The sequence below is a fragment of the Mauremys mutica genome, chromosome 3 (genome assembly GCF_020497125.1).
Source record: "Mauremys mutica isolate MM-2020 ecotype Southern chromosome 3, ASM2049712v1, whole genome shotgun sequence".
Classification (NCBI taxonomy): domain Eukaryota; kingdom Metazoa; phylum Chordata; order Testudines; family Geoemydidae; genus Mauremys; species Mauremys mutica.
This window is the reverse complement of record NC_059074.1, coordinates 6,887,423-6,909,707: the sequence shown is the minus strand read 5'-3', so window position 1 is coordinate 6,909,707 and position 22,285 is coordinate 6,887,423. Positions and strand designations below refer to the sequence as shown.

At 53.3% G+C, this 22,285-nt stretch overlaps 1 protein-coding gene across 1 annotated transcript in view; it reads right to left on the bottom strand.

Annotated features, from left to right (window-relative positions):
• Positions 1-9,887: 9,887 nt before the first annotated feature.
• LOC123365830 (bifunctional epoxide hydrolase 2-like) overlaps positions 9,888-22,285 on the bottom strand; it is a 56,250-nt gene continuing 43,852 nt past the window's right edge. Inside the window, exons 13-19 of the mRNA XM_045008805.1 lie at positions 22,004-22,078; positions 20,200-20,245; positions 17,395-17,497; positions 16,919-16,988; positions 14,556-14,636; positions 13,957-14,015; positions 9,888-10,983 (exon numbers count right to left, since the gene is read on the bottom strand). Coding sequence (XP_044864740.1) covers positions 10,899-10,983; positions 13,957-14,015; positions 14,556-14,636; positions 16,919-16,988; positions 17,395-17,497; positions 20,200-20,245; positions 22,004-22,078 — 519 coding nt within the window. The 3' untranslated portion in view covers positions 9,888-10,898. The remainder of the gene's footprint in view (positions 10,984-13,956; positions 14,016-14,555; positions 14,637-16,918; positions 16,989-17,394; positions 17,498-20,199; positions 20,246-22,003; positions 22,079-22,285) is intronic.

Genomic DNA, 22,285 nt, shown 5'->3' with positions numbered 1-22,285 from the left:
CCCAAAATCCACGGCACGGACCCAGTGCCAGGCAAGTGGGACTTGTGCACGGGGCAGGTCGAGCCCTGACTGCTTCTGGGCACTGCGGGGGCATGTTCACATGACACCAGCTGAAATGGAACCGGTGCCCCGGGCCACCTTCCCCGCCAGCATCCGAGATCCCCTGCTACAGGGGTAACCTGCAGTCCCTGTCATGCTGGGTGCTGCACAGCCAGACCCTGCCCCAAGGGCCCAAGCTGACAGACAAAGGGTGTGAGAGGAAAGTGACTTGCCCTACATTAGATAGGACGTCAGTAGCAGAGCCAGGACTAGCACCCAGGTCTTCAAAGCACCAATCCACTGCTCTAACCCAGGGATTGGCAACCTTTGGCACAAGGCCTGTCAGAAAAATCCACTGGCGGGCCGGGCCGGTTTGTTTACCTGCCGTGTCTGCAGGTTCGGCCGATCGCGGCTCCCACTGGCCACGGTTCACCGTTCCAGACCAACAGGGGCTGCAGGAAGCAGCAGCCAGCATGTCCCCTGGCCTGCGCAGCTTCCCACAGCCCCCATTGGCCTAGAACAGCGAATCACGGCCAGTGGGAGCCGCAATCGGCCGAACCTGCTGACGCTGCAGGTAAACAAACCCTCCCGGCCCATCAGTGGATTTCCCTGATGGGCCACGTTCCAAAGGCTGTTGATCCCTGCTCTAACCACTAGGCAATGCTATGTGACATAAATAGGAGTGTAAGCGGGGATGTGTGTGCAGAAGGCTGGGGTTGTAACATGGGACGCATCCAAAGGGAAGTGTCGGGGGGTCTGCTTTCTCTCACACCTCGTACACCCTCTTGCTGTGGCTGTCTTTGCTACAGCCCTGTCCTTAGCCTGTAAATTACACTGGCAACCACTCCTGGCTGTGTAACTTTCTGCCTCATTTGCACTGGCTCTGAATTCACCTCTGCACCCAACATTACAAATCCACAGTCCCCTGCAGCCTGTGAGCTGAGATGACTGTATGGGAGACGGGGGAACACAAGCCAGATGATTCCTATTTATTTTGCCATCATTTAAAGGGTTAAATCTCACCAAGCCCAAGAGCTAGTGCAAGTCACGGGAGCTTGGCTAACCCCTGAGGGCCTGTCTTCAGAACAGCTGCACAGCTAGGGTGCAGGTGCCGTAGTGTAGACGTGTCCTACACTAATGGAAGAGGGTTTTCCATCGACTGGCTGCATCTATACCTGGGATTAGGTCCGGGGTGGGCAAACGTTTTGGCCCGAGGGCCACATCTGGGTGTGGAAATTGTATGTGGGGCCATGAATGCTCACAAAATTGGTGGTTGGGGTGCAAGAGGGGCTGAGGGCTCTGGCTGGGGGTGCAGGCTGTCGGGTGGGGCCAGAAATGAGGAGTTCAGGGTGTGGGAAGGGGCTCCGGGTTGGGGCAAGGAGTGTAGAGGGGGTGAGGGCTCCAGCTGGGGGTGCAGTCTCTGGGGTGGGGTTGGAGGTGAAAGGTTTGGGGTGCAGGAGGGTGCTCTGCACTGGGACTGAGGGGCTCAGAGGGCAGGAGGGGGATAAGGGCTGGGCAGGGGGTTGGGGAGGTAGCTCAATGGTGCAGGCTTCGGCCGGCGCTTACTTCAACTGGCTCCCAGAAGCAGTGTCATGTTCCTCCTCCAGCTCCTATGTGGAGGCATGGCCAGGTGGCTCTGCTGCATGCTGCCCCATCCACGGGCACTGCCCCTGCAACTCCCATTGGTCGCGGTTCTCAGCCAATGGATGCTGCAGGGGTGGTGGTTGGGGCGGGGGCAGCATACAGAGAGGAGCCCCCTGGCTTCCCCTATGCATAGGAGCCAGAGGGTGGGATGCCGCTACTTCTGGGAGCTGTGGGGAGTGGCCCCCCCACCCTGCTCCCCAGCTGGAGCGGGGCAAGCCCCAGACCCCATCCCCAGCGGGAGTTCGAAGGCCGGATTAAAACGGCTGGTGGGCCGCAACTGGACCGTGAGCCATAGTTTGCCCACCGCTGGGTTAGGTCAACATAACTATGTTGTTCAAGGTGCAACATCGTTCACGGCGCTGATTGTCGTAGCTCAGTCGAAATGATCTGTAAGTGGCAGCCGGCCTCAGATACAGGAAGTCTGTTACCTCTGCACAACTGTCTATAGAACAGCTGGAATGAACCGAGCCCATCACCCTACCCAGGAGAAATGATCAAACCATTCCTGCTTAGCCAGCCGATAATCTTTGTGTGGGGCACATTACAGAGTCCCTCCGCCAAAGCTATACATGGGGGGTAGGGACTTAAAATGGGTAAAAGAATGTGTCCATTCCGCAAGCAATTCAGAGTGGTATACAATCATCCGTAGCTACTTCTCAGTAATTAAATAGTGAGTTACTTTGTGCAGTTTTTCACCCAGTAATTGAATTACTTACAAGAAATCACACTAATCCAGTTCCTTGGTTAAAGCCAATCCTCAGACAAGCTGGGCTGGGCTTGCATTGTGAATCCGGAGAGTGTTGTGGAGTTTAGCACTGGAGATCTGTTCCGAGTAGTAGTTTTGTAGCTGACAATCAAAGCCCTGCACGCCGTCGGGGCTCTCTCTGCCGCTTGTTACAAGCTCAGACTGGTAACTAAGATACCACAGTCCAAAGCTAGCTGTCAATAGTGCTCATGACTCACAAGCAGAGTAGGATTCCTTCCAGCTGCAGCGCTAAGGACGGGAGAAACACGGGAAATCAGCAGCTGCAGACCTGAGCAGTAAGGGGACATTCCCACCGTCACGTCTCCGATCGGAACCATATTCCAAGGGAGCGCGATAAATCTCTACTGAAGGCCTCACTCAGTGGCCACATTCTCTGGTCCTTAACTCAGCAAAACTCCCTTTGACATCAGGAGAGCTTGGGCCAGGTAAGGCGTCAGGCAGGAATTCACGGTGGGGCCCAGAGATTGTTGGCTAAGGTTAATATCAGTCTCCTGTAACGTGAGTGAGAGACGTCTCCTGCTTCGCCTTGGGCCCCACAGCCCCAGTCTCCACCAAGCCATCAACAGGCGGCATCTCTGAGGATCCGGGCACAGAGCCCAAGAACTCCCCCGTCAACAGGGAGCAACTGGTAAGGACTTCCTCTCACCGCCACCCTGCCATGAATTTGAACCAGTGACTTAAAGCGACACACTCACTTTAAGCCTTCTCCACATATGTTTCTTTTCCAACTTTTTGAAAGCTTCCTAGGACAATTCTCCTCTAGGATGAGGTGGGAAATACTCATGGGACTGATTTATTTGGGGACACTTATGGCTAGGCTCATGGTGACTTCAGCCTTAACTCTGTAGCAGCTAACACGGCTCTAAAATAGCCACTGGTGCCACACTACAGAGTTCTTCTCCCTCCAGATATCTGCAGACTCATGTCCAACCTCAGGCATCTCATCACCAAGCTATCTACTCTTTAACCCTTTAACTCCTACCTTGGAATTCAGCCCCTTCATCATTTTTGTTGCTCTCCTCTGAACTCCTTCCAATCTGTCAGTTTCAGTCCAGTGATAAGACACCTGGATAACGAAGGCAATATTCAAGGTGTGATTGCCCTGCAGCCGGAGAGAGAGATTCCACCACCTCCCCCCACTTGCTTTGTGTACGCAGGCCCAAATCTCATTGGCCTGGTTTGCTTCCACATCACACTGCGTGTCTACTTGCCTGTACCATTCCTGCCTTCCAGCCAATTTGAAATAGTCTTTCAAGGAAGATTTCATGCGATGCCGTATCAATTGCTATAATAAATTCAAAATTCATTACAGCGTCTGCTTGCCTTTCCAGCCACTTATTTTATAATCCTATCAAAGAAGCAATCAGGTTTGTCCAGTAGGATTTACTCTTTATGAATCCTGTGCAGTTTATTGCTTCTGGGTTTCTATTATCCCACAGCTGTTCAGCAATTTCCCCTCTTCATATTAACTACATCTTTTAGGGGGGTGGTACCGCAGAACTGCAGCAAGCTAATTGCAGCCATACTGTGTGCATTCAGTCACCGTGAATTAATAAAATAGACCATCATTTGTTAAGGGTTCATTTGACCAAGCAGGGCTTCTGGAGGCAGAGTCAAATACTAGCTGCAGGCTGGCAGGCTCTGCTAATGGGAGGAGGGGAGAAAAGCGTCAACAATTGGAGACTGACAGAAAATAAGTGGATGGAGGCCTGGAGTTTGGGGCGCCTTTGATACAGAACTTTGTGATGTCTACGACTGTTGGGAATGTTTGTTGATGGTGGTTTATTGAAGTTGGGAGAAGTGATGACCCAAGCAGGGGTCACTGTGAGCTGTGTGATTTATAAAAGTGAGTCATAAAAAGACTCGCTAATAGAGTGCACTTTGGAGCAGTTCTCTGAAGCTAGCCTGAGACTTTTCTGGCATCATACTCCCCAGCAGGGACATGACCAGCCATCGCTGACCTGCTGCTAATTACTCAATGCCATCTCTGATTTTAGGTAATTTGGGATCTTCTAAACCTATTGCTTATGTCTGTGTGTGCTCAGGGCTAATAATTAGTAGTTTTAGATCAGAGCGCGCTTACTTTCCTCAATCAGCCAGAAGTGCTGTGTTCCCATTGATTTATTCCAGACACCGCCCGGAGTGAAACAGGTTTAAGTTACCACTGCTGTGGGTTCTGCAAGCCGTGGGTACCAGGGGAAGGAGGTAGATTTATAGAGCTACAATTGCAAAAGATTGTTCTTATTTACTTAGTGGAAGGCTGGTACTAGATTCATTTTTCTCCAATCTTTTCAGATTTCACCAGTTGCCGGTATTTCTCAGACGTTTCTCAGACCAGAGTAGGTTTGGTAGCTAATTTCTTGAAGGTGCACATCCCATGGAGCAGGGGATTTGAATACTGTAAAAGGTGCAGGACACCTCCGCATGCCCCCTTGCGTCCAGGTGCTACCTTAATTTCCCTAATTGGGGAATTGGTAAATTTCACCAAGGCTGTTAGGTATCAAACAGCCTCCCCCGTCTGAGCCAAGCAAGACGTTCACCCAGACTGCTTCTCCGGGAGGCAAACTCCATCTGAGTGTACCAGTCTGACAGCCAGGGGCTTTACCCACAGTCACATTCAACCTCGATTCCCTTCCCTGGAGCCAGGACCTTCCTGAGACCTGCAGCCCTTCTCCCAGCCAGGCCTCCTGCGGCTAGCTGGGAGATCCCTCCTCGAGTTCCTTTCCTAGGAACTCTCCTGGCAGCCCCTCTCCTTAGGAGAACAACCCTCCGGCTGAACGCTGGGCACAGGCTTTTCCTTAGCTGGTGGTTATCAAAGACAGGAACAGCAAAGTGACTCATCTCCCCGGAAACCTTCACCGCTCTGGAGCCTGAAGAGCTCTGGCCACTAAGAGAGTTCAGTTCCCCTTCTCGGATGTATCAAAGTCCAGGATACTTTCCCATTGGCGGGGGCGTGGGGACACCCTCTACTCCAGGTCCCGACCCTACAGCTAGCAGCCGTGCCACATCCCTTTAAATAAACTGTGTCACTGCTCTAATTCCCTGGGCCACTTCCCCATGGCCCCAGCCCATTCTTCAGCCTCACCTCGGAGCCTTGTCCTGGTTAGTCCCAGCAGCCAGCCTGGAGCTCCTTTGCATTCCTCACCGCTCGGGTCTCTGCCAGCACTGCTCTGTCCAGGGTCCTGTAGCTGCGCCAGCCAGCCAGGCTCCTCCAGCTCCAGCAGGGAACTGATCTCACGCCCCGCAGCCCTTCATATACTAGCCTGCTGAGCCCTGGCTGGCTGTGTGGGGGACAGGCACTCTAGGCACAGAGTAAGCTTGTCACTGATAATTACAGGTGGAACACAGCATAGTACAGTGCAGCGCAGTGTATGCGTAGGCTTGAGAGGTGTGTGACTTTTAATTGCAATTTACACATTTAAAATATAACTAAGAACTACTGCAGTGATCTCTTACAGGGGGGCCGTCTGTAACAGACCGCAGCACTTAGAATGGTTTAAACTGTATGATATTGCGGTTTGAATGCTCTTTAACTTGCATTTAAGGATTTGTGCTTTTCTCACGTCGGTAAGGGATTTGGGTCTGATTTATGTTCTTAGATTGTTAGTGGATTAGGGATTATTATTCAGATCAATAAAAAGGTTTCTTGCTTTGGAAAAGGATATTGCTTGTGTCAATCACTTATTGGAAGGGCTGATCTGTGTCCTTCCAGTATTTCCTTAACAAGCCTGGTGACCCAGACCTGCGGAAAAGCAGATTAAGGGGGCAGTAAGTAGGTTATTTTAGGGACTCCCCAAAAGCTGTTTTCCAATGAGTTCCTGAACCAGCTCTTTTAAAACTCCCGAATGCAAATTATCTGGACCTGCTAATTTAAAATTTCTAACTCTAGTATTTGTGGTTTAACATCCATCTGAGGCAAGAGTGGAATAGGAAGAGTGGGATCATCATCATAGGATATGAATATACCATCTGCTTTATTTTTTGGACTATTACTGAAAATTCTATCATTTCCATCTAGTAATGGACTAATACCATTGTTAAGATTCTTTTTGTTCTTAATATACTTAAACTCCTTATTATTGTCCTTAACTCTGCAGGCCATTGATTTTTCCTTATGTCTCTTTGCTTCCCTTATCAATTTTCTACAATTCCTAACTTCTGATTGATATTTATTTTTATCAAATTCCCCTTTCTTCCATGTGCTATATATAAATTTTAAAATTGTTTATAGCCTTTACTTCCCTTCTAAACAGGTCAGTGTTTTAACTATATGGCCTTCTTCCTCAACTGTGGTATTGGGAGACGGATGGGTGGGTTGTGGCTAAATCAGACTGGAAACTCCTTGCCAAAAGTTTTCTCCTCTTCACCCCAGACAAGGAGGGGATCCTTCCTCCTGGATGGACTCTTGTCATTTTCCTAAGCTGCATTTATTGATCTTCCTCCCAAGCAGGCAGCCAGCTGCCAGCAACCAGCTCTGTATTAAACCTGCCTCTGTCTGTGGCTCCTCCAGAAGAGAGGGAGGATCAGCACCATGCAGAGGAACACTGGTGTATGTGAAAGGAAAGGCTTCCTTGCGCCACACATCCTTGCTGTGGAAATTCGAGCCCAGCTGTGTCCCTGTCATGAACCCCATGGCTGGTTTGAGGGGACGTCAAATGTTTATTAAACCCCAGCCTTGGAAGTTGCATTTCTCCATCAGCGACTGCAGCTTGCATTGGACTCATGTTACAAATGAAGCCCTAACAGCTCTTTCCCTGGTAACTGGGCCAGGCTAATCCATCAGACAAGCATCTCCAGGAGGGAGCTATTGGCATCTGCACTAGGGATAAATGACTCCGGGGAGATGTATGAGCAGGCTTCAACTGTCTAGCTCTGACTCCTTGTCTGCCCTCAAGAGTTTGGATGCTGCAGCATGGTAGTTGCTGTTGCGTGCCCAGGAAAGATTCGTCCCCAGCGCCTGCCCCTTTGAGGATTCAACTCAAGGCCACAAAACTTGGGCTGGGGGAGTCCTGGGAACTTGGGAGACAGGTGCATGTTTTCTCCTTTGGGCAGTGAGGCCACACCTGTCTCTTGTCCGTGTAGTTCAACAGGTGCAGTATAAAGCTCTTGGCTTTCACACGTCTGCCCCAAATCCAAACGAGGTTAGAAATGCCTGAAACTCAGTAACATCCGGTGGCTTCTCTGAAATGGGTTGGCGGCTTTTTCTCCAGTCGCTGTGGCTGGGTGAGCCCATTGTAAAGCCCACAGAGCTGCACCTAGCACTGAGCGGCAGCCACAGCAGAAGCCATGGAAAGGGAGCTCACCCCCAAAGTTATTCTCTCCTTGGGGAAAGCGGCGCTGGCCTCTCGGAGGGGCAGGCAGGGTGTTACCCATCTACCTCGCCAGTGACACAGCAGCGGGGAGCAATTCCTCCCTGTCTTCTAAACAACCAGCTCCACCAGCTGGTTTCAATGAAAGCTGAGCAGGCCGTTGCCATTCGGGGCAGCCCGGAAGTGGCGGCTGAGCAGGGAAAATCCCCTTGCTCAAATCCCAGGTGCCCGTCACTGACTAGTACCCTACAATGTGGCACAGTCACCGTGTTGGCAGTCTCCATTTGGGGCGGCACATCACAGGGATCTGTCATGGCACAGGAATGTCAGAAAGGAGCCACTCTCTGTCTGGCCGTTTGACACTGGTGTCCCTAGCCTCTGTTATTCAGAGGGTGGAGATGGATGGCAGGAGAGAGATCACTTCACCATTCCCTGTTCTGTTCACTCCCTCTGGGGCACCCAGCATTGGCCACCGTTGGCAGACAGGATACGGGGCTGACCCAGCACGGCCATTCTATGTTCTTATGCTGTATCTGGTCTGACTTTCTTTGGGCAGGCCTGTCACCTCCAGCGTATTTAGGTTCCAAACTTCCAGGAAAATTAATGGAAATTAGGAGCCTAAATATCTTTGAGGATTTGAGCCTCGACGTCTAAGGCCATCCTGAAGTGACCCAATCTGACAGCCCCACGGCTCTGCACCTCTGACTCTTTACATAACGGGTCACTCATTTCCAGCTTACCATGACAACACTGTCCTTTCGCCTACTTAATATCCCATTGCACCGATGCTGGCAGAATGCAGGCTAAGTGGTCGCTGGGTTTGCCTTCGCTAACGAGCTGTAAGTAAAAAGCACAATAACGAAGCTTGCAGATGCTGAGAAACAGCACAGTTAACACTGGCGCAGGCATTCACAGAACCGAGGATGCTGAGAGCACTTAGAAGCCTGGGCAGAAAAGAGAGAAATGTCTCTACCTGGTGGAACGTACCCAGTCAATCGGGGACGGAGCTGGTGATCAGTAATACTGACAGAGAGCTACTGCAGAGGTGGCCAGTGAATTTTTTTTGCTCTTGTATCCGACTGAAGACAGAGGTCTCTGGGTACGTCTACACTGCAGTTGGCCAGGTGCCTGCTAGAGCGGCGAGACAGACTTGCATCAGCTTTGCTCGAGCTAGCATGCTAAAAAATGGCAGAGTGGATGTAGCAGCTCTGGCAGAGGCTCTGGCTAGCCCCTGCCCCGAGTCCAAGCCCACCCCACCCAGCCCCGTTGGGCCGAGCTCGGCTGCTATTTTTAACACGCTAGTGCAAGTCTGTCTGCCAGGCTGGACGGCTCACTCGTAGCTGCAGTGTAGACACACCCTGCGTGACTGTGCAGCGCACACATGCAGGAATAGGAGGGGGCTGCAGTCAGGACTCAGGTGCGCCAGCACAGCGGTAAGTGTGAAGCAGGTGACCAGAGGTGTCGGGGTGTTTATGGGGCAGGCTGGAGGTGGAAACAAACAAACGGACGAATTTCTTCACACGACGCACAGTCAATCTATGGAACTCCTTGCCAGAGGATGTTGTGAAGGCCAAGACTATAACAGGGTTCAAAAAAGAACTAGATAAGTTCATGGAGGACGGGTCCATCAATGGCTATTAGCTAGGATGGGCAGGGATGGTGTCCCTGGCCTCTGTTTGCCAGAAGCTGGGAGTGGGCGATGGGGGATGGATCACTGGATGATTCCCTGTTCTGTTCATTCCCTCTGGGGCACCTGGCATTGGCCACTGTCGGAAGACCTGATACTGAGCTAGATGGACCCTTGGTCTGACCCAGTGTGGCCGTTCTTATGTTCTGGGAAGGAGAGCTGAGATCTCAATTCTAGTTGAAAGCTTTGTGTTATTAGTCCCTCCTTTTCAGAGCACAAGACTCACCTCAAGAGAACACCCCACCCCATTTTTGGTTGGCGTGAGGCTCCCTTCTAAAAAGGGTGTCTCAGGATCTGTGGGGTTCTCCATCTGGTTCCACTGTTAACCCCACTTCCGAAAGCACTCGGGGGTGACAATGTACCACAAACACGCCTTACAAAGAACCTCCACCTGCATGATCATAACCAGGCGCCACCTGGAAGAACACTGGATGCCACGAGATCAATTCTGGGATTTATTTCGGTTGCTGGTTTACAAAAGATGCTTGAAATAACAAAAGCAGAAGCAAGTTTTCAAAGCAGCATAGAAGAGCTATTAGTATCCTGCCAACCCCGTATTAAACCCGCAAATGTACAGCTTAAACTGACAACAAAAGCCCCAATCGCAATGCAAACAACCACTGGTGCCAAGCAAGGCAGCGCTTAGGGCTTGACTAGCTGCTGGCCAGGGTCCAAGGTTTGGGCACGAGAACTGACATCACAGGTCTCCAGTCTGAACAATGGACACCAGGGGGCGCTAGCTGCTTTCAGGAGATTTCATGGGACAAAAACTCCTCCCCTCATCTCTTATCGCAAAGGTATTGGCCGTGTCTGAACTGGAAAACAGGCCTTTCTGATTGCGGGCCCGAGCCGAGCGGTGAGTTCGAATGCCAGAGGTGGAAGCTTAACCCTACAAAATACTTACAGGGTTTCAGATGAGTGGTTCAGTATCATTAATAACTGAAATAGCTGCAGATGCAGGAGGCACTTGGGAAGTCACCCGTCCCCTCTAATCCCTGTGTCCTAGCTTGAAATGTTCAGCCGCTTCCTAGCCAGGGAATTTCCCCCCATTCTATTTTTCTGCAGTTTACATTATTTGCTAAGTATACGACGACGCTCGGTTTACTGCTCCCTGCAGCTTTGAGACTTTGATTTGGCCTCCTCACTTGCTAGCAAAGGGTGTCTTGCATCATAACACATGCAGGAGAACTGCCCCAAATCAGAGCGTCATGCTACAATCCCTCGCTGAGACGCTTGCATTCCAACGCAAGCACAAAGCAAGGCAGTTATCCGGCTTGATGTAGCTAGCCGAGCCCAGGCTACCCCACCTTTTACACTGGCTAGCTTGAAAACCAAAACCAAAAACCCAGAGGCAAAACCTAGTGCGATAGTGGCAGGGCCCACACCGACACACAAGCAGCAAGATTCTCCAATGAAGCAGGAAGTTGGAGGTTGAAATCTTCCAAGGGCAAACTCAGAGTTTTGAAATCTTCTGCAGCAAAGAATTGTCGTGAACATCCTCCAGCCACTGGATGAGGATCTTATTCAGAGCAGCTGGGCTGTAAAAAAAACAACACCACTCCATTAAGCTAGGGCTGCTCCTTACTGTGCCTTCTCCGGCCTAGCTTTCACGTCCCAAGGAATTAGGCTTCCATCCATTTCCTAGGGAGACTGCTCCATAGCCTGTGCTGCTTCGCTGTTGGGAAATGTTATTTCCCATGAAAAGTTTAGAAGAAAATGATACTGCCAGTTAATAATAAAAAGTAATGAGGTGGCGTTAACGTGGGGAAAATGCAGGCTGCCAATTAGAAGAGGCTGAAAATTTGACCCCAAAATGCCTTTTTGACTAAATAGAATGTTAATTATTTTATTGTTCTAATTTTTCAATCAAAACACTGTACCACGGCCAATGCCCTATTACATCTGTCTATTACATCGACACTCCCACTTGTATCAACCAAACTTGTCATCTCGGCAAAAAATGAGTTGGACAAAATCTCTTCTCCATAAATCCATGTTTACTGGCATTAATTATTACTCTCCTTTCATTCTTTGTTATTAGAGTCTGTATCAGTCACTCCACTGTTGTGCTGTTTTACAGCTTCTCTGCCATTCAGGCAGACCCAGGATTTAATTCCAGGAGTCATGGCTGAGCAGTCAGTGGGGGGTTATTTCCCAAGGAGCCTCTATGGAGATGATGAAGTGCTCTCTCTCTCTCTCTCTCTCTCTCTCTGAGGTGCAGAGGAGGTTTGGGGGCATGAAGGGGTATGTGAATAATTTGGGAGGATGGATCCTTTCTGTGGGGTGGAGCTATAGGAGCGAAGTAGAATGGAGATTTACTGAGACTTAGGGGAGGTTGGGGGGGTTTCACCCTCTGGCTGATGGGCAAGTGTAAAGGAATCTCAGCTGTGTCATTTCCTTTCCAACGATATGAAGAAGGTTTAATTTAAAGGAAGGGTGGAGCCTTCTTTAATTGACACCTCCCCCCACCCCACTGTGGGTCTCTATTTGCTTGGGCCAGGCCCTTTCAAATACCTGCACTGTCCTGCTAGAAGTCAGTGACAGCTAAGGGGAAGAAAGAACTCGCTGCTCTCGTGGAAGGGGAAGGGAGAGGTGGCGAGGAGGTTAGCACCTCTCACAGTTCAGCTCAACTCTGGCTGCCTGTGTGAGCTTGGGCAAGTCACTTAGCCTCGCTGTGCCTCAGTTTCCCCATCTGTAAAATGGAGATACTAGTGACCCCCTCCCTCCCAGGGGTGTGTGAAGATAAACATGTTTGTGACAGAGTGAAGTGTCACCTGGGGGGAGGGCGAGAAGGAAAAAAGCAACCGACTCAAATTATTCAGTCCTCTCAGAGACTGCTAGAAGAGTGTGTGTGTGTATATTGGGGTGGGGTGGGGGGGCGCCTGGGCCTACACAAACCAGACCCAGTTCCTTGCCGGAGGGGGAGAAGGACGAGGACGGATGCACTCGGAAGCAGAGCCTAGGGAAAAAGAGGGCCAGAAACGGGCAGGGGCAGGAGAAAAGACCTGCACCTGCTGGGGAAAACGTGCTGGGTTTGGGGCGCAGGCTAGGACCTGCCTCCCCTGGAAACTGAGGCCTTGCCACAGAGGGACGAGAACTAGAGACCTCGGGTGTAGAGGAGGATACATTAAATAGTGACCCAGCCCTTTTGATTAGCGTTAGTGGCTCAATGACTCTCTGAACTCCCTGGGGCTGGGGAGCATCCGCCAGTTCACACTGCTCGCCACCGGGGGGCTCAGACGCTCCCGCGGAAGAGGCCCTGTAAGGACCATAGAACGTATAGGTTGAACTTTGACTAACTTTTGCCTTTTCCTAACCCCCCCCATGACTCCGGCTCAGGCCCGCTCGCCTCACCACGCTCAGTTCCCTTCCGCCTCCAGTGCCCCGGGGATGCTGCCGGGAACGGCCTCTCGGCGAGCCGCGCGCACGGAGCTGTTCTAATCTGTTCTCGTGAGACGATCCCTCCCGGCCCAGCTCCTCTTCTCTGCTCATTACTTGTGCCGGAATAATGGCCAGCTGATGCCATGGGCTAAGCTAATGAGGCTGCTTTAACAGAGCTCATAAAAACACCAGACACCCCAACGGGCCGGCTCGCACAGTTGCAAGCTGCCGGAGGCCAGGCTCGGAAGCTGCAGCGCAGTAACGCAGGGATGCTCGGACGGCACACGAGCTGCCGGGGATCCCGGGGGATCTCCCCGCGCGGCACGACTGGGGCTGTGATGAACTCTCTCGTTAGCAGGTGGCAGGACGTGCGTTTGGGGTCGTATCCCAGCAGTCCCCACGCAGACCGAATCTCCACTGACCTCACTGGGGGGATTTTGCCTGAGCAAGCGCTGCAGCAGCTGGTTGGGTGGGGGTAGCCCAGGGGGTGGTAGCCCCTCCGAATTCTTGGGCTGGGCTATGGGATGAAAATGAATCTGGAGCTGCATCGTGGCCCCGGACGGTAATGCTGGCATAGAGGTAGGCTGGGTTATGCGTATATGTATTGGCCTAATTCAGGGAGGTGCTGAGCCACCCTGGCTCCCTCTGAAGTCAATGGAAGCTGGGGGCGCTCGGCCCACTGAAAATCAGAGTCAAATATGCAGTGATCTGCCATGAGCCATTTGGTCTGGTCCCTCCAGCTCAGGCCAATACTGGAGGCTTCACAGGAAGTGTTAAAGTCACTAAGCCGTTTAGCTAATTGCACAAGGCTTCCTCATCGGGCGGGGAGTGGGGGGGAGATAATCCATGGTGATCCCTGTGGGCAAATCAGTTCACGGACCAGACACGAGCTGACTGCCCTTCCCAGCTTCGCTTGCAGTGCTGACCCAGCCGAGCCGTTAGCAAACGCCAGCCGCAGCGCCCCACTCCCTCGCCGCGCGTACTCAGACTGGCTAACGGCTCACTCCGTGCATCCAGGGCGCTGGAGCAAGAGCTGGCTGCCAAGCAGCGCTTAGTCAGGCCCCAACGGCTGACTACGACTGGCCTTTAAACGCCAGCCAGCCCGCCCGCCCCCGCTGTGCACGTGGTACCTTTCCATCTGAGTCCAGTGTCCGCACTCTTCAATGTGGCCCCGGGTCAGCTGGGGAATCTGGAGAGAGATGCACAAGAACAGTGAGACTCTGTTTCACTCCCAAGAGGCTGCCGGGCCTCTCAAAGGTACGGAGGCTTTTAGGAAAGGTTGCTGCTTAGGACCTGCCATATGGGATCAGTCCCATCGAGCCTGGCACCACCACCCCGGCGCTGGAGAATTCCTGACGCTTGAGAGGAAGGTCAACTCCCCGGCCCAGGCGTGTGGGGCTATCCCTGGCTAGAAGAGCATTTCGCCCTGACCCTGCACATGGCCTGAAGCATGAGGTTGGATCCCCCTTCTCGACTCCTCGGCAGGCACAGCTTGTGGGATTGATGTAGCTCGTCAGTCAAGGCGGCTGGTTCGAGGCCTCCTGCTACTGGGAACTCCCCACAGTTGCCTCACATGTGAAGCACGAGCCACTTACGAGGGATTCGTTCAGCTGAGATGGAGTCCGAGGGAACCAACGTCAGCCCAATGACACTGGATATTGCTGGCCGCCGGGTAACCGGGACGCCATCGGGCAGCGTCTTATCAGGGTGGATGATGCTGCTCACTTACCCACTCCTCCATGCCTTTACTCAGATTCGGATGGAGAATAAAGTCCTTCCCCGCAGTAACCATCAAAGCCGGGACCAGGATCTGCAGGGGGATAAAGACAGGGCTGGGACATGAGACGCCCCCAGATCAAATCCGCTCTGTAAACAGTCTCCTTCCCCAGCGGGGTAGCGCTCACTAGCCGTTCCCAGCGGTGCGGAGCGGAGCAGACTCGCGTAGAATCCATGGGAGCGCGGTGGGCGGGGCCTGCGTAGACACCCCCACCAGGTGAGGATGCGCTGCCCAAAGCCACGCACAGCAGTGCACATGACACCCCTGCAGACGGGGAGCCCCGGGGCTTGTTGCAATTGTTCCTTGAATTTCAAACCGTTTATCCAGTGTATGGAGAGTATGGGCGGCGCGTGAACCCCCCATTTGAGGAGGCTAGTCCCCCCAGCCCCACCCCTTCTGCCCGAGGCCCCACCTCCCAGAGTCCCAACCGCCTCACCCTTGCAAATGGAGGAGCCCCGAGCCCCGGCCTGACCCCAGCTCCGACCTGACCCCCAGGCTACTGGCTGGTCCAAGCCCTGAGCTGGAGCTGAGCCCTCACTGGCTTCAGGGGAGAGGGGGAGCGTGGGTGGGGCCACGGCCTGGGCTACCGGAGGCTAAGCCTCCCCTGACCTTCGCTACCCACCGCCCACGATGGAGAGCTACCGGCTGAAGCCCCAGGGTTTTGCCACCTTGGCAGGCGTTTCTGCTCTTCGGTCCAGGAAATCACTCGGGGACGCTCGCCCAGCTAGAGGCCTAGAGAGGAGCCCCTTCGAACTGCCCCAGTTAGGACAATTGATGGCTGTCCAGGTACTGTGGCCATCCCAGCCAGAGCACCAGCGAACCGACCGTAGAGAGCACTTCTGCCCTGGCCCCAAACCACCATTCCTAGATCTGAGCCCACACTGAGCAACCACTCTGACCTCCTGCAGCAACCAGCCCCAAGAAAACAGCTGGGCAGATGGAGTAGATGGGATCTAATGAGGCTTCTCTGTCCCTCTGCTCTGAATTCCCCAGGGGAGCCGCTAGCCCCAAAAGAGCAGGGTGGGGACAGTGCAAGCCAGACCCGAGCCCCAGAGGGACGTGCCCTTCACACACTGCCCTGGGGGCGAGAGAGAGCGGCTGCACCGTGACCACTGTCTAATATAAATCACGACTCAGCCAATCAATCCCCCAGCTCAGCTGCAGGGGAGGAAGTGCCCTAGGCTGGAGGCCACCCACTGGCCCAAGAGTTCTCGTTTATATTCGCCGAGACCGAAAGTGAAGCGAGATCACAGAGCCAAAGCATGTGTCAGCATCGCATTCATTGCTCCAGCCAGTTGGCTAACCGCTCAGTGCCCTTGGGGGGGTGGGCTGGTGCTGCCCTCTTGTGAAGGCAGCATGGTTCAGTGGTTAGAGCACAGAACTGCTGTCCAGCCCACTGGCCTGCAGTGTGACCTTGGTCATGCCACCTCACTGCTCCGTGCCTCAGTTTCCTCAGCTCTGTAACGCATTTGAGATCTCCGGAGGAAGAGGGCGGCATGAGTGCTGATTCCTGTTCTTCCAAGCACAGCCACACTGACCCCGCGTTTGGCAACCGCTGAAAGCGAGGTCTGGGACTGTGTTCAAATCCTGCTGGGGTGAGCAGGTAAATTCTTAAAGGGATTAAGGTACCTAAAGCAGGCGTCACAATATCCTTACAAATCTGGCCCTAAGTCCGTAACCTTCCAAAGGTGTTGTTCTACCATGGAGACAGAGCTGACGGAGACCTGTTGGATCACCCCGCCCCGCTCCTGGCCAGCGGAGGATGGTGGACTCTGGGTGACAGGGATTTCAGCCCTCCACAGCCCCATACTCCCGCCCTCCAGAAACTTTTCCTTTCTTGCGTGGAAAGGTGGCCCTGGAGGAACAGACACAACGTTACTAGAGGCTGAGAAGGAACCAGTTGCCAGTTCACTCCATGGGTGCACTAAGTGGGTGTGTGTCAATCCCAACTGCGGGACAACCCACAGCCCCACAGGGTCCCCAGGCCAGGCTCCCACATGGGGGTACCACGAAGGGCACCCTGCCCTTCGCCAACCCTTTGCCTCTGGCAGAGAACACAGACGTTCCAGATGCCGGATCACGACGCTCTCGCAAGCCTAGAGGAGGACAGACAGATGAGCCTAGCGCCTGTTACCAAGCTACTGTTCCTTCTGCTCCAGGGAACGGAGGCACCACGGGCTGCTCTCGGCACGTTCCCGCATCTGCGAGTGGCCCAGGGCTGGGGCTGGAGAATGCTAACCGAGCTCCTGCCCCTGCTCCGAGATCCCAGCCCAGAGACAGGCGCCATTGACAGCCGCGCTAGGATCCGCTCTCACCTTCCTGCCTTTCGCAGAGAGGCCCCACTGCCAGTTGGCTCGCATGTTCCGGTACCAGTTCAAGGGTCTCCTAAGGGTGAGGCAGAGAGAAAGGGGGGAGGGGCGTAAATCCTTAGTGGGGTCCCCGAGAAGTTCTCGGGTGCTGCGTTCCGTGGGGAGGCGCAGCTGAACCAGGGGCCCAGATTTTGGCTGAGCTGGTATTTCCTTGCGATCCCAGGGCAGACCCCCCAGCCCTCTTAGCTGGGCCTTCTACGGTGGCTCATCTTAGGCTCCCCATGGGCACCAGCACCGCACGCCTGCCCCCAAGCAGGGGGGAGATTCCCAGGAGCCCCATGCAGGGGAGGGAGTGGCTGGTTTGCAAAGGACCCAGCCGAAGGCCTTGTAACAACGTCTCTGGGAACATCCCAGGCAGAGCCGACGTTACCTCCCTCTCGCCAGCGCCAGCCTCTTCCTTCGTTCTTTAGCTTCGCTCTTACCTGAAGCCAGACTTTTTAAACTGCTGGATGAAGTACTGGAGATCCGCTCCCGCTAGGATCTGGCTTGGAGGTGGGTCTTCCGGCATGCCAGCCAGAAGCCCTCCTGCCGAGAGAGAGAGGGGGGTGGTGAGAACATCTGCTAGGCAACCTCGTGGGCAGAATCAGCTGCAAATGACCCCGAGTCTGTGGCCCCGACAAAGGACTAAGGGCTTGCAAAGGGCCTCTGCAGACTCCCTGCACACACCCCCATGCTCAGTTTTAAAGCCGGGTGCTGCTCTGCGAACGGGATTTAGGCTGAGACGGGGGAGCCCTGTGGTGACGGGTGGATGGCGTGTGAGTTTCATGCCGGCCCAGGAGTTCAGGCTCCTCATTTAAGCGGCTATAGGAGCGGCCTCCTCTCCAGAGGCGCTTGGCAGCTGCAGCTCCCACTGAGGGGCTCAGTGCCTGTGATGGCAACACCGGTTATTTAGGCACTTAAATGTGGATTTAGGTGCCTCGACTTTATACACCAGAGCTTGTGATGTTCGGCCCAACGGCTACAGGGGCAGTGGGACAGAGGCCCAGTGGTGCCGGCTGGTAAAGGGTTCCCTGGTCTGTAACAGCAGCGCCTAACAGGCCTGACAAACTCACTACACCCCCCACCCGGCTTTCATAGAATGTATCCGTACCAGGGGTCACAGGCAGCCCGGGCGTGGCTGGAGGAGAACACGGCACTGGCCGAACTCACAGCGTGACGTTAAACCAATATGGTGAAACTGGTCCAGCTAAACCCAGACTAGCTGTTCACACTGAAATCCACACCGAGGTTCGCTCTAGGCTGGTTTCAAAGCCAACTTCAAGTCCTACCATTGCATCTTTCTCCTTTAGACCGGCCCTTGGTGCCCGGAGAAGAACCCTGCAGCCCTGGGCATAGGCCACCCCTCCAGCTCTCCTGGAGGTTTTGGCAGGGTACATGCCTCCAGCTAGAGCTGCACAACGAATGCTTATCGCTGCTACTATTTATAGCGCCCTTCTGCAGCGTGTATCGGTGGGTGATTTGATTAGAACGTGCTGCGTAAGTGGATTTGCAAGAAAGGGAAGAAACCCAAGGAGGGAGAGAGGAGTTTCAAAGCGAGGCCTTCAGGAGCTCTGGTTAACATTCAGCCGCTCCAGGCCATCCCACTGGCTGAGGCGTCCCTCCCGCTGCCCAGGTTTTAATTAAAGGGACAGCATCAAGGGTGTTTCTCAGTGTCATAAACATACAGCAAAGGGGAGCATAAAATCCCTCCTTTGCCTGTAAGGGGTTAAGAAGCTCAGATAACCTGTTTGGCACCTGACCAAAAGGACCAATAAGGGAAGAAGATCCTTTCAAATCTGTGGGGGGAGGTTTTGTTTGTGCTTCTCTTTGTTGTTCTCTCCAGGACAAGTATCAGAGGGGTAGCCGTGTTAGTCTGGATCTGTAAAAGCAGCAAAGAATCCTGTGGCACCTTATAGACTAACAGACGTTTTGCAGCATGAGCTTTCGTGGGTGAATACCCACTTCTTTCTTGCATCCGAAGAAGTGGGTATTCACCCACGAAAGCTCATGCTGCAAAACGTCTGTTAGTCTATAAGGTGCCACAGGATTCTTTGCTGCTTCTCCAGGACAGAGAGGGACCAGGGCAGGAAAAACCATCCCCTAAAACCCTACCTGAAATAAGCATCCAAGATTACAAAAATTGTAAGTAATAGCAAGGAAATGCATTAGATTATCTTTTGGTTTAGCTTGTGAGTTTTTCCTGTGCTGAGCGGGAGGTTTATTCCTGCTTTTTGTAACTTTAAAGTTGAGCCTAGAGAGGAATCCTCTGCGTTTTAAAATCTTATTACCCTGTAAAATTACCTTCCATCCTGATTTTACAGAAGTGCTTCTTTTACTTTTTTCTTTATAATAAAATTCTTTTTAAGAACCTGATTGTTTTTTAGTGTCCTAAAAATCTGTTGCTTGATATATTATTCTCAAGCCTCCCCAGGAAAGGGGGTGAAGGGCCTTGGGGGGATATTTGGGGGAAGCAGGAACTCCCAGTGGGCCTTTTCCTGAATCTTTGTCTAACTCACTTGGCGGTGGCAGCAATACTGTCCAAGGACAAGGAAAGAATTTGTGCCTTGGGGACGTTTTTAACCTAAGCTGGTAGAAATAAGCTTGGGGATCTTTCATGCAAGTCCCCAAATCTGTACCCCAGAGTTCAGAGTGGGGAGGGAGCCCTGACACTGAGAATAGCTCATATTTGACTACACCCACCCTCACTTACCGCATGATCTACCTAGAGGAACTTGCAAAGAAAAGTGATTTCTTTCTTAATACCAGCCTCTCTGCTCCCTGCAAGCACACAGGGTAGTTTGTTATTGCAGGGTCTCTCCCAAGCCTTGGGCTGCAGACGCTGGGGTATTATTGTAGGGTTGCACTATTATGGGACAATTCAGTGCTTCTTTCTATCCAGCCCTCCATACACCCTCTCTCTCTCCTCCATTCCCTTCTGTCGTGGCCCTGGACTTCCTTACGGCCAATGAACAACCCTACAATAACATATCTGCGTGCGCAGCCCAACCCTCATGAGCAACCCAATCCTTTGTTATTGTAGGGTTACTTGTGAAGTCGGGTCTGTTCACGTTTGGAGGGGAAGGGAGGGAGCCCCAGGAGTAGCTCAGCAGTACCCCCCGCTCCCCCGCCAAGTATTTGAAACGTCGTCGATGAGAGAGATCCACCTGCACCACTAACGAGAAGGCTGGGAGATAACTGGGGAACAGAGTGACAAATCCCTTCCCACCTGGGCCATTTCGTACCCTTACCTCGCTCCCGGACGTTGGTGGAATTGAGTGGAACAGGCAGCTGGTCCTGTGAGGGAAACAGCTCTAATTAACGGAACGTGATTAACTCCCAGGGCTGCTGGCCAGAGGGGAACTTGGAGAAAAGCCATGGGAACAATCACACGGTGGCAGGGATTGACATAGGGGGTTGGATTAACAAAGTGACGTACATCTAGCTAACGAGCCTGGAAACGTACTGTTATTGGTTAACTGCCCAGCTGTTCAGGGAAATGCTCCACCGGGCCGACTCGGCGTTGCGGGCGGCTGCAGGGAAGGGGCAGGCCAGGCTGTGGAATGGTTCCCCAAAGCTGCATATGAAGGCGCTTTTGTGGCCCGCAGCAGCACCGGGTCTCCTCTGTGCTCTGCTACCGAGCGCAGCCCCCGCAGCGCCCGGGGAAGGGGCTTGTTGGGGCCTTCCAAAGCCAGGAGCCGACAGACCAGCGCAGGATTTGCACCGAGCACACGGGGGCTGGTGCAATATGTAATGAGGCTGCTTGGATTGTAGGCCCTGGCCCAGTCCTATGCAGACCATGCCCAGTCCTGCCCAGGCCTTCGCTCGCCCGGCTGGCTCGGAGCAGACACTGCCGAGAGCTCTAACCCAGCCAGCCCCAAGCAGCACGAGACGCTGCGTCTGGGGCGAAGGAGGATCCCAGGCACGCGCAAGGGGCCCCGAGCGCCCCACGCTGCTGCTGGAGCACTCGCTCTCCGCGGGGACAGCAAACACTCGACGCCTGAACCCCGATGCCCCCGGGGCGTGCAAGAGAGTGGGTTCAACTCCCAGGCTGATCTCACTCCCTGGACTCTCCCGGGACGGGACTGTTACTCCATCGGCTCTGCAAAGGCCTGGAAGCCAAGCCAAAGAACTGCAGCGACGGCCAGACGTCCCTGCCTCAAGCACATGGCTCCCCCTTCGGCCCCCCTGGATTTACACTGTAGATTAGGGAAATAGCATCATCCCTGCATTAATGATGGCAAAGGGCAAACTGCAGTCAGGTAACTCGCCCCAGGCTACACAGTGAGTTAGCAGCTGGGCCGGGATTAAAAAAAGCCTTAACTATGAATCTTCTGCCTTCCAGACTTTGAGTTTGTTTAAATTATAAAGCTCTCAAGGGTTTTTGCCCTGAAGCTGCTGATAAATAGTTACTGCCTCCGTTCTAGGTTAATGACGCTATTTGTATTGTGCTCCGAGAAGGAGATGAAGAGACTCGATGTAACCCCTGGAGAGTGCTCAGGTTGTGCCGTATGCTCAAGGCCCTGCACCCTCCACCGAGTCCACCCCAGCATAGGGCCGAATTGGAGTGAGTTTCCTTAAAGGACATCCCAAGCCCTTACTAGTGAGAACACGGTTTTCCGAACACGAAATGGAGTAAGGCAGACAGCAGTGCCCTGGCTGAGTCTGCAGATAGCCAAAATTATTGTCGCCAAGAAAGGTGTGAACTAACACCCCATTCGTCTCAACAGAGCACGTTAACTCTGAAACCTACCGATGATCTAAATGCCAACATTCTTCTCCAAACATCCAGCGGGCCCATCACCGTTGGGTGGAGTGGCAGATATTGGGGTCGGGGGTTGTAACAGTTGGCAAAACTTCCAGCTGAGTCTTGATGCCACACCCCTCCCCCCCGGAATTTCCGGTCAGGCCTCCCCAGGTGAGAGAGATGGGAGCAGAGCGTTAACCCAGGCTGGGGCTGGATCATCAGCCTCCACTTCTCCTCCTTCAGACTCCAGCTATGGGATAAAGATCACACAAAGCCCCGCCCTACCCAGCCGCATGCCCCGCCCCTACCTCCTTCCTCATGGAGCGGATCATGATCCTAAACGCCCTGCTCAGGTCCTTCTCCAGTTCGAGCTCAGCAACACCCTGAAAGAGAAACAGCAGCAGCCGCTTTCAATAGCTCTCTCCAAAGAGGACCCAGAGTCCTGGTGGGCGGCTTGGCAGGAAGCGGCCTGCAGGGTAACACGGCACTGGTTTCCCAGGAATGAGGTTTTCGTTCATTATCAGCGCAGCTAAGATGGTGACAAACTCCTGCCTGGGGAACGGCCTTCTATTTGTATGCTCCGAAAAGCG